This window comes from Condylura cristata, unplaced genomic scaffold (assembly GCF_000260355.1).
Source record: "Condylura cristata isolate star-nosed mole 26May11 unplaced genomic scaffold, ConCri1.0 scaffold00032, whole genome shotgun sequence".
Classification (NCBI taxonomy): domain Eukaryota; kingdom Metazoa; phylum Chordata; class Mammalia; order Eulipotyphla; family Talpidae; genus Condylura; species Condylura cristata.
Genome location: NW_004567133.1, coordinates 11535111 through 11551441, shown reverse-complemented (window position 1 = coordinate 11551441; position 16331 = coordinate 11535111). Strand labels below are relative to the sequence as shown.

Genomic DNA, 16331 nt, shown 5'->3' with positions numbered 1-16331 from the left:
TTGCTGATACTGTTTTTCTATCCCTGGAGCGCAGCAGACAGCCAGACCCACCTTCTTCGCCCGCAAGTTCGAAGCCGTGGTGAACCAGGAAATCATCGGGCAGCTGGACTATTACCTGTACGGGAACTACCCTGCGGGCACCCCAGGCCTCCGTTCCTACTGGGAGAGCGTCTATGACGAGCCCGATGGCATCCACAGCCTGAGCGATGTTGCGCTCACCTTGTACCACTCCTTCACGCGCCTGGGCCTGCGAAGGGCCGAGTCCTCACTGCACACGGAGGGAGAGAACAGCTGCAGGTGAGCCGAGGGGAGGGGGCCAGGTGTGCGGAGAGCAGAGCTGGGACCCAGAGTGTCTACAGTGCGAACATCCAGACAGCCACCTTGCGTCGGGAGCGTGTCCCAGAACACCGACGCTGGTGCTCACCTGATTATTTCCTTCAGTGGGCACATTCTTTAGACTAAATATATGTACTTTAGAAGGAAGCTTTGTGTCACCATATTATAGGGTTGTGTTTGTCTTCAGCAGAAGGTAACTGAAAATGCAGGTTTTATTTTTACTTGTCATTATGGAAAATGTCAAATATATACAAAACGGAGAACAGGTGTAACCCTGTGCCCGCATGCACAGCTCCAGCAATTACCAGCTCCGGGCCTGTCCACTTCATCTTCACCTTCCCTGCTTGCGCCCTCCTCCCGGATCAGTTTGATTGAGACAACTCCCAGACATCATATCGTTCCAGCCATAAATATTTTAATATGTATGTCTGAGGAAATAAAGGCTCCCTGTAAAAGCATAACCATACTATCATTATCACACCTGAAAATATAGCCCCAAACACCACTAACACGCAGAACTATTATTTAAAATGTTCAAATACCCCTTTGGATCATCTCGCCTACCATTCACCGGTAGCAGTGGGCATCAGCAAAGAATGTTCTAGAATAAGTGGAAAGATGAAGGGGAGGAATATTTCAACGTGCCCCCCCCCCTTCTCAGCCATGCCTAGGAATATGCCTAGCGAGTCACACGTTGCACCGAGCGTTGAGTCGTCTGCAGGACAGCAGCAAGCCCTTGGCGTGCTGTTTCTCCACTGGGCACTGAGACACCAGCCCCCGCTTCCCCACCTGCGCTGAAGCTTCCTGTTGGTGATGAGCCTTTTGAAAGCCTCTCCACTCCCATTGAGCAGAAATTCCAGCTTGCTTAACCCAACCCTCTCTGGCTGCTGGCAGCTCTGGGCTAGGCCGCTGTAAACAACATTCTGATGAATGTCTTTTGCAGAAAGTCTTTTTTTTTTTTCTGCTTTCTCTTTTCTGATTATTTCCCTAGGATCAATTCCCAAAAGTGCCTCAAAGCACCCTCCTCTCTTCCTTGTCCTCCCTCCTACTTCCCTGTTTTAACAACAGACAGAGAACGATTTCTGCATCCAGCCTTCCCTGGTGGCCTCCCTGCCCTGTTTTTCTCCATTTTAGGGAGGGAAGGAAAGAGACCATCTGTGTGCTCCCTAGAACTCAGGGCGGTTCCCTGGCGGTGCCACGCGTGCCGCGCCAGGTGGTCTGTGGCCACAGAACCCTCTGGGTTCTGATTCAGTCTAAAGGGAGGCCCGCCGGGGCTGGGACTCCAGGACCCACACTTATTCCCTGTTGACCTCAGGCAGATCATTAACGGCTCAGAGCCTCCGTTTCCTCCTCTGGAAAATGGAAATAATGGTAACGCCCACAGCCATGAGGCGGGGTGCAGCTTAGTCCTCAGCCACTCCCTAGTGAGTTGTGTGTTATTTTTATCCCCATTTCAAGCATCTTCGTATCATCAGTAAAGTGCGCATCCCTTTCATGCATGCCCACGCACGCGTCACCAGGGACTCAGTGAGCTGGACGCCCCGTTATTGCTGAATGGCGCCCCCACAAGCCCCGTCACCCACCAGCCTCCCTGTCCCTGCACAGCCAACCCTGTCTCTCCTCGGGGCCCCTCAAGTGCCTCACTCTCTCTGCAGCTCGTTCCAAGACCCCGGCTCACCTGCTCCTCCTCCCAGGCTCAGGCTGGCTTAGACTACGCTGACACTCTCGCAGTCAGAGTCAAGATCACGGCGTCTTTCCCCTGCTCATCTGGGGCAGAAGCCTTGCTGTGGCCCGGTGTAGCCCCAGTGGGTACTTAGCCCAGCGCCTGGCTCTTGGGAGGTGGATGTCATTCAAGAGTAGTTCGGATCCCAGGTTTCAGAACATTTTCAAGATTTATGACCATATCGAAGATTCTCTATTTATTTAGGGTCATTGGAATTTTTTCCCATTAGTTCTTCTGAAACTAAGTGACCACCAAGTTGCTCCAGACCTAGAATCCTTTGGCTTCTGCTCATTTTTTATTATAATAGAACCATTGTACCTTGCTGTGGGCAAAGCCGGTATATTATGAACATGAGCCTGCAAATAAATCTAGACAAAAGGCCCTTGCTCCAAAAGGCAAAGGAGCAAATTCCTGCCCCTGGGATATCTGGAGAAACAGCCAGAGAAAACTTTTATTTCAAGAATCTCATTTTCTCTTGGCATTTCATGCAAATTAAGTCTGTCCAGATTAGAGTATACCCTTTCATAAAAATAATGCATATTGATTTTTTTCTTATTGTGAAATAATGCAAGCTGATTGTAGAAATTTTCCAAATGGCAGATTGAGAGCATAACAAAATAAAGTTTGCTTCTGAGCCCGCATCCAGAGATGAGGATGTTGTACTTGGTTACTGGTCCTCAAAGTCACATGCTCCCCATGGCCAAGCAAGAAGCACATGTCGGTGAGTGATCAGAAGAGAGCCAGTGAGACTCATGGGCTAAGCAGATGCACCTGTGGCACCCCAGCGTCACTGCATCTTGCATATGGCACTGCAGCGTTCTGCAGCATACGGTGCAGTTACGTACTGGACCGTCAAAATGAACTCTCCCCTGTTTTCATTGCTTCAGTACCATCGAGATGAGCATCCGAGGGGCTCTATGGTGAGTTACACGTAGCCTAGAGGTACTTGAGAAGCAAAGGAGTCAAGAGAAAATCCTTCTAGAATTTTCCATCAATCACCAAGTATTGACTGAGCGTCTCCCACGTGGTAGGATGTCAGCATTGGACATCAGCTGTGACCCAGCGAGACCAGCCCTCTTGTTCTTGCATGGAGACAGACAGGGCCTAAACACATGTAGGAAGCAGCCAAGATCAGTAGGAGTAAGTGCTCTGCCGAAGCGCAGAGTCGTAGCGAAGAGTTGGTGACTTAAGATCCAGTGGTGAAGGAAGATCACCTGGAGGTGGTAACATTTAAGCAAAATGACAATACAGAGCCAGCAGGGCAATTACAAGAGAAGAGCGTTCCCAGCAGAGAGCAGCCGTGCGAAGGGCCGTTGGTGGAAATGAGCTTAGCCGAGTTCAAGAATCCAGAGTCAGAGCTGTGTGCCCAAGAGGTGGGGGGCTGGGCGGGGGGAAACCTGGGTGACCGGGTAAGAAGTTTGGACTTTGACCGCAGGCATTAAGCAATGCCACTGGGAGGATTTAAGCAGTGGATCATGGCCACACTGCTGAGGATAAGTTACAGCAAATCAACACGGGGCCAGAAAGAGAGGGATCCTGCAAAGTGCAGGCAGGACTTGGTAGTGGCTTGCTCTGGCTGCTGCTGTGCATGACGGGAGAAAGGACACCCAGCCATCAAAGCTGAACTCCTAGTTTCCAGAGTGTTTGACCCAGGTCTGGTGCGGCACCCCTCCCATCATATTCTGCTCAACAAAGTGAGTTCAAGAGTGGAGCCAGAAGACTGTCTCACTGGTGCAAAGAAACCCGCAAAGTCACGTGGAAAAGCATGTCCACTCAGGGAACATGACGAGCTAGGATCATGAGTGCAACCACAAAACTCGCCTCCACTCCCTATGCTACGACTCCTGTCCTGGCACCCCCAGCCCCAAGTGGGTATTTACGTGTAAATAAACTAAAATTTGGAACTTAGTTCCTCAGCCACATGTCAAGTGCCCAGCAGTCCAAAGCGGCGCCTTTGTGGGACAGCGGAGCTGGGATGTAGCTCGGCCAGCGGGGGATGTTTACTCCCAAGCCCAGACCCAACAGGTTAGCCCCACTGTGACTGCCAGCGTGCAGCATGAAGCCGTGCAGGCCCCTTCCTGCACCCTGGAGGCATCCCACATAACAAGGCAGTGATTTCGGGAAGGGTGTAAACACTGGAAGGGGCCTTCCTAACCGTTGTAATTGGACATAAAGACTTAAACTCCAGACTGGGACCAGAAAGCAGGAAGGCTGAGCCTAGCGGGAACAGTGATGTGCAGAATGCTGTTATTAAGGAGTCGTGAGCACCCCTAAGTGCTATGCAATTTACACATTGCAGAAAACGGCAGCTTTTGATTTTACAAGTAGGAAGGACAAAGAGCTGGCTGGTGACCACTCCTCCCTCCTTCTGCTCTGCTCACCGCCTCCTCCCTGGAGCATCTCTGCTTAGATTCCTTGCCCCTTGCAGCCAGCAAGCTACTGGGGATCAGAGACATAGCTCTTAAAACCAGCTGCCTGCCTGTGAGTTGTGCACCTATGCCTCTTAGGTCGGCAGTGATTTTTAAGGATAATACTCAATGCCGTTGGTGAGAGGAACTGTGAGAGTATAAACCGGTACAGCCCACCTGGTAAGTGGGGGCAGCAGACATAAAGAGCCCTTTGGAGATGAGAGATTTCCAAAACGTATTCTTGCTCAAGGATGTCGAATGTAGCGTTGTTTAGAATGGGAAACATCAGAAACCAGTTAGCCCCCCCAGTCATGGGGAAGTCGTTCTATGACCTTCGGCTTGAGGGACAGTGGAACAAAGTCCGTGCACGCACAAATCCTGCCTTCAGAGACTTCAGAGACGTGTGCTGATACTCAGGAAATACTGCGAAGCCAGAGCAGGATGTAACTAGTATGTAGATTATGATCCCATCTATGTCAGATTTATGCAAATATATGCATAGAAAATAAAAGTGGAAGGAAATATGTCAATATGACATTGTTTGCACACCAGTGTTGCTTCCCAGTACCTAGCAGCAAAGGATCCATAAATATCCGTGAATTGACATCATCTGTGGGAAGAAGCATCAAAAGTAGTAATTTATATTTTCTCTATTGTGCTCGCTGGGCCAGCACTTTTGCATTTAAAAATCAGGGAAAAAAATCCTTCTTAGTTGTTGAGATCATAGGTGCACAGAGAGCGCTTTCAGGCACATCAGAGCAACAGGGTCAGCATGGTGGAGGGGGAGCCCCTTGGTCACCCGACACCCCTCCGGGGCTCACCCCTGAGCTCACGTGACCGTGTGCATGTTTTCAGGTACTACCCAATGGGCCACCCCGTGTCCGTCCACCTCTACTTCCTGGCTGACCGCTTCCAAGGCTTTCTGATCAAGCATCACGCCACCAACCTGGCCGTGAGCAAACTCGAGACCCTGGAGACGTGGGTGATGCCAAAGAAGGTCTTCAAGATTGCAAGCCCACCCAGCGACTTCGGGAGGCTCCAGTTCTCTGAGGTAAGAGAGCAGACATCGTCACGCTTCTCCACCGCCAACAGCTGTGTTAATGGTGTCTGTTCCACAGCCTGATACTTGTAGCTTGAGTCCCAGGAAAGAGGGGTGGAGCACACCTACCATAAGCTTACCCGGCGTCTAGAGGAGGTCCTTCCCCACCCCTCGGGCTGGAATCAGCACCTTGAACAGGGCAGAAGGCTCACTCTCAGGGCTCTGAACCCACCGGCAGCCCTGTTCTGGTTAGACAGGAGCACTTCTGTTCCTTTGAAGGGCTTATCCTACCCAGCGATTCCCCCAAACCTGTACTGGGCCAGTGACAAGCCAGTTTCCTAATGATGTTGCAGCACTAATCCCATTTTACAGATAGAAAAACTGAGGCCTATGCAATAGTTTTTTGGATACTCAGTAGGAAATGGAAGAAGTCAAAATTGAACCCAGCTTTCATAGATGACAAATCACAGCCATCTCAGCTCAGTCACTGAGTGGGCAGGTGGGTGGGTGGGTGGGTGGAGGGATACATGAATGAGTGGGTGCACAGATGGATGAGTGAAAGGATGGATGAGTGGACAGGTGTGCCAGTGGACGGACAGAGTAAGGTTTCTGAACGAATGAGGCGATGCTCTTGGCTGGCGCTGCTGGGAGGAGAGGAAGGCAAGGCCGAGCCCCGTGAGGGTGCCCACGCCAAACGCCAGCCCCTGACTTCTGCCCTTCCCACGGCAGCCAGTAGCACAAGAGTTAAGTTTCCTGGCGGCTTTGGTTGCACAGCTAAGGGTGAAGAGTTTGACTTTAAAAGATGGGGATGTGGGCCCTTCCTGGTGGCGCAGTGGGTTAAAGCACAGCACTAGGAAGCTAAAGCCACTTTCGCATGGGTTCGATCTCCGCCTGCCCCGGAGGTGACCACATGGTGCGGCAGACCTCTCCTGGCCCGCCCGCTGCTCCCCTCAGCAGTGTACTTCGTCGATCTGCCTGTTCTGCTCCCCGGTCTCTCTCTGGTGAATCCTCTCACCCTCCACATCTCTGCCTGCGCCCCAGTTCTGTATGAATAAATGGATGAATCTTAAAAAAAAAAAAAAAGATGGGGACGTGGAGGGGTTGGAAGTGGGGTGTCCCCTGCCTATACTTTCCTAGCCAGTTCTTTTCCAGTCCCCTGTGGACACACTTGTGCCACAGAATGGACATTGCACAGGCAAGGGCAGGAGTTGATTGTTCAGCCACCCCCTGAAGGCTTCCAGTGGGTTGGCTGGACCCGGCCGCCGCGGGAGCCCACGCCATGACTTACTGCCGTCTGGGGACAGTTAGATGCTGTCCCAGTTGGATCTGTGCCGGGGACCCAAGTGGCCAGTTGAAGACATTAATGTCCCATTAAGAAGACGGATGCCAGCGGCCGGCCTGCCCTGTTTATCCGTCTGCTGCTGGCTGACTGGGCACTTCCAGCAGTGACAGACGCCGCCGGCCACTTTCTAGCTAGTGATTTGGGAGGGATCCTGCTGGGGGTCCGGTCCCCTCGTTCTGAGAACCACCAGAATCTCTGGTGGAGTAGCCGTGTATGATGCAGAGAGCCCAGACTCCAGTTTTTTGAATTTTTCCCTGAAGTCTTCATTTTAAAGCCGCTAGTGTAAATAAAGCTGGCTAGAAGCAGGAAAGGAAGGCCACGCCGCTCTGTGAGCCACGGAGACCGCGTGTTGGCACAGCCCCTGGGCCTTGCCCAGTGCCCGGCTCCCGACGGTGGCCAGGGTTGTTGAGCAGCTCGGACAGATTTCTCTGTCCCGTGGAGCTCTGCGCTGGTGGCTTACCCAGGAGTGCGCCTCCTCCCGCTGGCCTTCGACAAGGGCCTGCGACCCGACAGGTGCAGGCGGCACGAGAGCGAACCTGACAGACCCTTGCTGCCATGGAACTGCTGTCCAGTGGGGCCGCCCGCCAAGGAGCGTGCAAATAAGTGAGCAAAAAATGCTTTAGCTATTGACAAGTATCAGAAAGAAAATAAAACTGCCCTCATGGAATTGTGGAGGACTTGAGAGGCTGTTGGGGACCACTGTCGATGGCAAAATTCACTAGGGAAGCTGAAACCACTGCAGGAGGCCCGGGGAGACCTGGGGTACACCGGGTTGAGAGCAGGTGCAGCGGCCCTGAGGCTCCAGGGGGGGCTGGTACACGTGAGGAGCAGCGAGACCAGTGTGGCAAAGTGAGGGGAGTGAGAGCGGCCAGAGGGACTCAGAGGGGTAGGACAGACCATGGTGGGCCGTTGGGGCGTGAGAGAGGCCCGGATTGTCGTTAGCTTGCGCGTGCTGGAAAGGCTTTGTTAAGCTTGAGGCTGGAGAGCAGTATATTGAGCTCGAACTTGCACGCACACTTAAATTTGAGCAGTCGGTCACTCTGAGATGAGTGGTGTGAGCGTCCACAGGGAGGCAACCCCGCCCGACCCCCTTGCCCACGGGCTTTCTCCTTGCACCCCAGGTTAGGAACAGGGTCCAGAGTGCCAACATTCAGCTGCTCCGCCGCCTTCCCACCCAAGTTCTCTGGGTTTGAGAACTCAGACTTCAAAGAATTGCTCACCCCACTTCTGTGGGGGAAGAATGTTCTAGAGTGTGCTCGCATGCTCTTGACCGGCTCCAGCTAGCCCTTTAGGACCCCAGGTACTATTGGAACCATTCATTTGTGAGCTTCTGTTGGATAGTCAGTGTCGGGGAGCTGGGTGCTGTGGAGGCGTGTGCTGGGCCCTCGTCTTCATGACAGGTTAGTGACAGGCACAGCCAGGGAGCTAGGGGACAGTCAGGTAGGTGGGCTCTGTGTGCCCCCTATATGGTCAGCACCGTTTCAGGATGCACAGATCCATTACTGAATAAGCCAGTTCCTCCTCCTCAGCCGGTGTTAGTGATAGACCAGTAACAAGCCAGTTTCCCAATGAGGTAGCGTCATCCCCCCATTTGACAGATTGGATTTCTGAGGCCTGTGGACATGCAGTGATTTTTCTGGACCAAAATTAGGACGTAGAAGAGCTCAGCACTGACCCAGCTCTCGCTGCTGCAAAGCCAGCACGTGACTCATTTGTTACCCCTGCTCTGCCCTCAGTCTGCAGCCCTGTGCCAGGGAGAAATGTGAGGGTAAGTTGCAGTTCTGTGCCAGAAAAGAAAGGGAGGCCTTAAGGGGCCAGTGCTTACAGAAGTCCCACAGCAGTGCCCCCACACCTCTGTGTGGAGGTGACGGCCAGGCTGGGGTCCAGCGACCAGAGAGAGTGGCCAGAGGGGTGGGGGCAGGAGGCGGCCGGGGGAGCCAGGCTGGGGGCCCGGGAGGGCGCAGAGGGCTGGGGAGGAAGCCGGGCCAGGCCAGGAGAGGCCACACCTCACCGACAGGCTGAGGGACGGGACTTCCGAACCCTGGAGCCAAAGGGCTGTGCGGGGGAAGTAGGGGTGAGCTGCTTCAGAGAAAGCCCTAAGGCTTGGAGGCCTGGCTTGGGCCCGCCCTTCAGTGAGTCGTGTCACTTTCTCCCTACCACGCTCCTGTGCCAGCCTCTGTGCTCGGCCCTGGGCGCCTCCGAGCCGGTCCCTGACCCACTGGGCGGCAGACAGTGCTCAGCTCAGGGCCTGGCGCACAGTGACAGCAGGGTGACTCTTAGGCTGGGCCTTACCCAGGCTAGACTCCACCCGGGCTGGAAACCTGGAGTGCAAGGTGACTGCCCGAGTCAGCTGCTGGGCGGAGGCTCCCGGCCTGTGGGGGGTGAAGGAATGAAGAGCGTCACTAGAGTGAGCAGTGCCCGGCCTCTGCGGTCAGACCCACGGGGCCCCACACTGGCGGTGCCCCTCGCTGGCCAGCAGGTCACACCCTGCTCTGTGCCTCAGTTTCCTCCTCTACAAAAGGAGGATGATCCCAAGAGTCTCCATTCATGGAGAGGTAGTGCTGAGCACATCGATGCACCCAGGCACTCAGCTTCATGCCTGGCACTCCACGAGCCCTTGGTAAATAGCAGCCGTGGCGCTCTGTGTCCAGGTAAAGAATGGACACAGTAACTCATGGCGGGGACAAGAGGCGAGAAATCCGCTATCTGCACCGCACGTGTGACATCCTCCTGGGTATAGGCGTACCTGCCCGCACCGCACCCAGCCCACACCCTGACACGCAGGCCTGTGCCCCTGAAGGCCGTCCCGGAGCCCCACAGAGGCCACACAGCAGTGCGGTGTCCTCCTCTACCACCAGCCTGCCCATATGCTGCTGCAACGTTAAATTAAAACCTCATGGGGTGGATCTGATTTGCCATCAGGGCTCAGCAGCTTGATCTACACACTTAATTCGCTTTTCTGTGATGTCATTCACTCGTTCCCTCCACAAAGGGCGATCAGGCACAGGGCTCGGCACAACAGAGAAGGGAACCAAGCCCCGGGCTCTGAGCTGAAGGAGCGGTCCACAGGGCCTTTCTGGCTGCGGGGTGGAGAACAGCTGCAGGCACTGGAAGGGAAAGGAAGCCAAGAGCGTTCCTGGTGGGTCAAAGCCACCCCCTCACCCCCAGCTGGCAGGAAGGATGCTTGAGCAGCCGTCTCCTGTCCAGCGTCCAGCTCAGCCTGCCGCAGGGCAGCCAAAGCCATCTGACTTTCTGCAAATGACAGGCGATGCTGGGGGGCCCCGGGGGCGGCTCCAGAGCCCCAGCTCCACTCTGGTGCCAGACCAGCACGCCAATGAAAGCCTGGTAAGAAAACCAAGGCCCAAAGCGGAGGTCAGCCAAACCTGCGGAGGGCAGAGAGAAGGTGTTTCCTTGGGATGCCCCGCACGTGGCCTCATTCGAACAAAGCACGCACCTTGCACTGGGCACAGAAGGCTCAGTGATGTAGTGAAGAGACCACAGGCCTTAGAATCAGGCAGCCGAAGTCTGAACCCCGAACCCCAGACCTGCGCAACTTTGAGCAGCTGACTTGGGGGGGGGGCGCTCAGCTTCTTCATTTGGAAAGTGGTATATGAAGCCCCACAAGCAGGATCCTCCCCAGGACCCAGCACCCAGTTCAGGCCTAGAGAGTTCAGGATCCCTCTGCTGTTTCAGGTCGGCACGGAATGGGATGCCAAGGAGCGGCTCTTCCGCAACTTTGGGGGTCTCCTGGGGCCCATGGACGAACCGGTGGGCATGCAGAAATGGGGGAAGGGCCCCAACGTGACTGTGACTGTCATCTGGGTGGATCCCGTCAACATCATCGCGGCCACTTATGACATCCTGATCGAGTCCACGGCCGAATTCACCCACTACAAGCCCCCTTTGAACTTGCCCCTGAGGCCTGGGGTCTGGACAGTGAAAATCCTCCACCACTGGGTGCCAGTTGCAGAGACCAAATTCCTCATCGCCCCTCTGACCTTCTCCAACAGGCAGCCCATCAAGCCAGGTGAGTCCCCCAGAGCCCCTGAGGGGCTTCCAGCCCAGCTCCTCAGGGCCTTCTCCTGGCCAGGCAATGCTGCTCACATGGCGGAGGCGGGAGTGCGGGGGGCAGGGAGCTCCTGGAGGAGGGCAGGTGTGGGCACCTTGGAGGGAGGGCATCTCGCTGCCCTCAGATTTTCCTGCTCATCTGCCAGCAAGAACCGTGTAACCTTCTGCCTACACGCTGGGGAGATGTCACCTGTCGGTGGAGCAGATCCCTATTTATTAGACGCTCGCCCGTGGTACTCCCCGGGCCCAGCCCTAGTTAAGACAATATGGGAAAGTAAACCCAAGCAGATAAGTGCGTTTCAGCACATTGTGTTCCCCGTTTCAAAAATGATCATTAAAGTAGGAAATCATGTTCACCAAAACATGATACTCTGGGCGGAAAGACAAATCCCAGACTATTGGGAAATATGAGTTACACATTTTTGAAATAGCACCGCTCTTCAGAATATATGCAGCAGTCCCAGAAATCAGCAAACTACAAGCCAGCCCACCCCGTTTTTGTAAATAAAGTTTTATTGGAACAGGGACCTGCCCATTGGTTGCCATACTGGTTATGGCTGCCCCGGGGGCACAGCACAGCAGTTGAGACAAAGACTGCGGTGTCCACAGGGGCCACATTATTCACTCCCTGACCCCTGGCGAGGAAAGCCTGGTCTGTCCCTGATAAAAAAAAAGTAGAGCGCCCATAAAGGGCCTCATTCCTATGTGAAAAAATGCTTGGCTCGTGAATGATGACAGAAAAGCAAATGAAAGGCAGAGAGGAGTCCCGCTCACACCTGCCCCATCAGGAATGTCTGGAGGTCGCCAGGTACCAGGTGCTGCTGGGTCAGGTCAGACACGAATGATTGTCCACCCAGAGGCAGGGGAGTGGGTAGGAAGTAAGCGAGTTGGGCCTTGGCCGAGTAGAGATGACCAGGCCCCTTTTCAGATGTCCACCGCCGGGCAGACGCCTGGAGACACTTGGCCGGAAACCAGGGCCCCCCAGTAGCCCTGAGGAGGGGGCGGGGTGGGGCGCTGTAGGGCCTGGGTTTTGTGATGCAGGGACTGTCCCTGCAACACCATCCCCACGGCAAGTCAGGAAGTCTCTGAAACAATTTGAGGGGGAAATAGACTAGAATCATAATTATGATGCAGGTATTTCAAGTTCAAAAGCAAGCCAAACCGCTTGCCTTCCTTTCTCCCTGCGGGTCTGCCTGTCGTTTCTTAACTCATCCCAAGGGTTGACTTTTCTTTTTCTAATTCCTTCTTTCCCCTTTCTCATCACGGGGAGTGTCTCCCGCCCCACTAAATCCTACCTTCACCAAGAGTCGGTGTCCACCTCCACCTAGAAGTCTCTGGGCGTTTACACCACACACACAGAAACCAGAAACTAAGCCACAGGCACGTCATGTTCTGTTAAAGGCTGCAGCGACACGTTTTGGAGTCGCCTGCCTCACTCCCACGTCAGTAACAGCCGCCAGCTGCATGGTGTGCACGGGGTTAAGGACCCACAATCTGTCACCTCCATGCGGGGGGCACACAGTGTCTTTCACTGCTGTTCTTATTCCAGATAACACTGCCAAGAAGAATGTCACACTTCAACTTGCCTATACCCAGAAACCCACTTCCCAGAGGCGGGGTGTCCTGGTCACTTGGTACTTGAAATGGTTTGTCTCCACCTACCCAGTCACAAAGCCAGAAAGCATTATTCCAGCCTCGGTTAGCTAAAAACACGGTCTGGACTGGGTCATAGCTCTAGGACAGGGTCCCTGGACGCCTCAAAGGGAGGGCTGAAAGAGCGTGGTGGACTTTGGCTAAGTTTTCTGTGCTGAGCTGCAGAAAGACGTGGACTGGCGCTTTCTAGAGACGGATGTCTGCTCCCTAGTGAGACAGGCAACACCGTGCCAGAGCCTACCCAGACTGGGCCAGCAGGGCCCCCGTGGCCAGCCCGCAGCCTCCGAGGGCCTCCAGAGCCCGCAGGGAGGACAAGGTGGCGAAGGAAAGGCAGCGGGCCTCCCCTTTGCCCCAGGCACACCCGGAGGACAGAACAGCGACCCCGAATCCACTCCTCCCCGAAGAGTCGAGGCTTTCCAAGGGGTCCTGAGTTCCAGGTTTTGCTTCGGGGCTTTCTGAGAAGGCCAGGCTCTTCCCGCTGGGCCCAGGGCCGGCCAGGGACCGCCAGGCCCCCAGGGAGCAGCCCCTGTTGTCAGTAGTTGTATCAACGAGCCGTGTTCCGGTGACAGTGAGCTTCAAGGTGGGTGCGCTGCAATTTGTAAAATGATTCATCAAGAGTAATTTGCTATTGATGCGTCCCTGGTAATCTCAAGAAATCTGATGAGGTGGAATTGAGGAAAATTTAATTACAGAGGCAAGCCGTGCGGGCTGATGCTGTCTGTAATGGCATTTCCCACATTAGCCTCATTTTTCATAAGGGTTTTCTGCACCCACCAGTGTTCAAATGGTTGTCAGCTGCTCTTTCCCTGAGCCTCCTGCCTGTTGTCAGTTTGAGTCTGTCTCGCCACCCCGCAGCTGCTGGCCGCTGCAGAGGTGGGGCCGTCACAAGCAGACGCGCCAAACGGAGAACAGACTCCATGCTCCTGGCCACCGAGGCCGCAGCCGCCCTCCCTGCGCCCCTCCCCCCCAGTCAGGGCAGAGCGGGGAAGCAAGCTCTCCCCAAGCATCTCCTTTCTCCTCGAGCCCTCAACCCGGACACACTCATCAGGGCTTGAAACAGCCTTCCTGCTCGCTGCTTTGTCCTCATCGGTCCCCCCGGTGCGTGGTTACGTCCGTGGTTACGTCCATGACGCCGCACCTGCTTCGCTCCACCGCACGGACTAGATAGAGCCTGGCAGCTGCAGGTGTGGCCGCATAGTGCAAACGCTCCAAAGAAAGCCTCTCGCCCGGAAGGTGCTGGAAGACCAGCACTGAACGCATGAGTGAGGGTGCGGGTAAATGGGGCGCGCGAGTCTCCAGGGGCCGCGCCCCGCCCCGAGTGGTGGGACTGGTGGACTCCGTCTCCGCGTCCTCACCAGGGGCGGCCGTGGCCTCTCTCCTGAGCCTGGGGGGTGGGGGAGGCGCCCGCTGCGCGCTGCTCCTGGCTAAGTGTCCGCTTTGGCTTTCAGAGGCAGCGCTGAAGCTGCACAGCGGGCCCCCCCGCAGCGCCTACATGGAGCAGAGCTTCCAGAGCCTGAACCCCGTCCTCAGCCTGCCCATCGTCCCCGCCCAAGTGGAGCAGGCGCGGAGGAACGCGGCGTCCTCGGGCGCGGTGCTGGAGCACTGGCTGGACTCGCTGGTGGGCGGGATGTGGACCGCCATGGACATCTGCACCACCGGCCCCAGCGCCTGCCCGGTCATGCAGTCCTGCAGCCAGACGGCCTGGAGCTCCTTCAGCCCCGACCCCAAGTCGGAGCTGGGGGCGGTCAAACCCGATGGCCGGCTCAGGTAGCACCAAGCGCGTGTGAGCCACGTGGAGCTCAAGGGAAAGCAGCAGGGCCAGTGGGGCCTGATCCCGCCTCCCACCCGGGGGTGCCTTTCTCGAGCGGGGTCTCCTGGCCCTAGAGGGGTGAAGGCAGGCTTGGAGGCCAGCAGGGTCTGCCAAGGACCGGCGCCTGGCTCGCTGGCCCCGGGGCGGGTCCGCCCTGGCGCCTTGGTGGTCTTACCTCTTCTGGTGGATCCTCAAGTCCTTCAAGTTCCTAGTCTTCCCCGCCAGTGGCCCGCCCGCCCCAGACAGGTGACTCTCAAGCTTTTATTTTGAGCAGCAGAACTCTGTTTACTAAGCGCAGGCGCAGGGGAAGTCGAGGCGCCGCCGCGCAGCCCTCGCTGCCCTGGCTGGAGCTGGCGCGGGTCCTTGGTCAAGCTCAGCCCGCCGCGGTGCCTGCACCAGGGGCGTCTCCCAAGGTACCTCTTCAGCACCCAAGGGCTCTACGAAACCCAGTCGGAAGAGCACTGCCGGACCGGACCGCGGGCTGGTCTCCCACCCCGCCCTCGGCGCCTCCTGCCCCTCGGGGGACCCGTGCCTGCTCCGCTCGATGCCCAGTGACAGCTGTGGGCTCTCGCAGCCCAGTGACAGCCATGGGCTCTCCCCAGGGAGGTGGGAGGCTCGGGGGCCCCCACCCCTCCTTGGCTGAGCCATCTTCCTTGGGGGATGGAGGAACCTCGGCCCAGCCGGCCCCTCCAGAGGGGGGCAGTGCCGTGTTCTGGGCCCAGGGCACAGCAGGAAGGGGGCAATGTGATGAGCAGGAGTGTCCACGGGCTGCAGGTCAGTGTCCCGCTGACCCTGGCTCTGGGACCTTGCAGTCATGGCCCAGGTGCTGGGTCAGACAGCAGGGCGGTCCCCACCGGGCACTTTCTGTGTCTCAGCCACGCGACCTGTGGGGCAGGAGCAGGCTTTGCACACCCAGGAAAAAGCGTCTCACATTTGGGTTTGAATTTCACGCCTTCCCGTGCCAAAGGTGCCAGCTGGCCCATGGCGTACGCGGGCAGCGTGAGGGGGCAGCGTGAGTACCTGGGAGGTGAAAGCCTGGGCGAGAATAGTACTCCACCTGCTTGAGTTACCAGAAGCCTGGGGGTTCCTTGCCGTGTCCCCGGGGGGCACCCTGCTCATCTGGAGGGCCCTCCCCAGGCTCCTTCCTCCACCGGCCCCACCCCACCCCGAGAACAGGGTTCCCCTGGACTAGCCCCGCCGTGGAGACCCAGCCCTCGGTCTCGGCTGGAAGGTCCCGCAGTCACTTCCGGGCCTGTCGGCTGCCACCGAGACCTCCCGTCCCCGACCCGGCCGGACAGGCTGTCCTGTGGGCGCTGGAGCACGCAGAGAAGGGACACTTTCGGTGTTTATTGTTCATACGTTTTAGTCAGTGACTAATTAGTCGGTGCTGTTTCTGCAGCTTGTCAACAACGTCATCTCACTAACTGAAGCTGCCTTTATTCGCAAAGGCCCCTGCAGCCTCCCTCCTCCCTCCCCACCTGTCTGTCTCTCCATCTCTCACTGTCTCTCTGCCTGTCTCTGTCTCTTTCAGTTTCTCCCTCGGCCCCACAATCTCTGGGCCCTCAGAGGAAGGCGGGGATCTCAGACACCATGAGGGGAATGCTCAGGCCCCTGGCTGAAAGTGGGGTACCTTTGAGAACATTTGGGGTCTCGCTTTATCCCATCCTGTGCAGGGTGTTTAGTGTCCTCCACGGTCCAGCTCTGGGGGGAGGGAATTCCTGCGCCATCCCCACCCCCACCCAGACGCAGGGACTCGCAGGGACCCTGTGGGCAGCCCTGCTCCCCCACACTGCTGGCCATACTCCCGCCCAGCCCAAAGCGCCATGGCCATCACAGGAGGAAGGGGCCCACTGAGGGCAGGCCAGGGGCTTCCGGGGCCGGGCGCTTTCTCAGAAAGCCGGGTCACCTCCGCGTGGGGTACAGCAGGGTGCGGCAGGCCTCTGCCTCCGGCC

The 16331-nt window shown here is 56.5% G+C and overlaps 1 protein-coding gene across 1 annotated transcript in view; it reads left to right on the top strand.

Annotated features, from left to right (window-relative positions):
* The window catches only part of XYLT1 (xylosyltransferase I), a 94044-nt gene extending 79439 nt beyond the window's left edge, over positions 1-14605 (top strand). The window contains exons 9-12 of the mRNA XM_012731653.1: positions 35-297; positions 5323-5518; positions 10542-10875; positions 14018-14605. Of these exons, the coding sequence (XP_012587107.1) occupies positions 35-297; positions 5323-5518; positions 10542-10875; positions 14018-14340 (1116 nt within the window). The 3' untranslated portion in view covers positions 14341-14605. The remainder of the gene's footprint in view (positions 1-34; positions 298-5322; positions 5519-10541; positions 10876-14017) is intronic.
* Positions 14606-16331: the final 1726 nt, after the last annotated feature.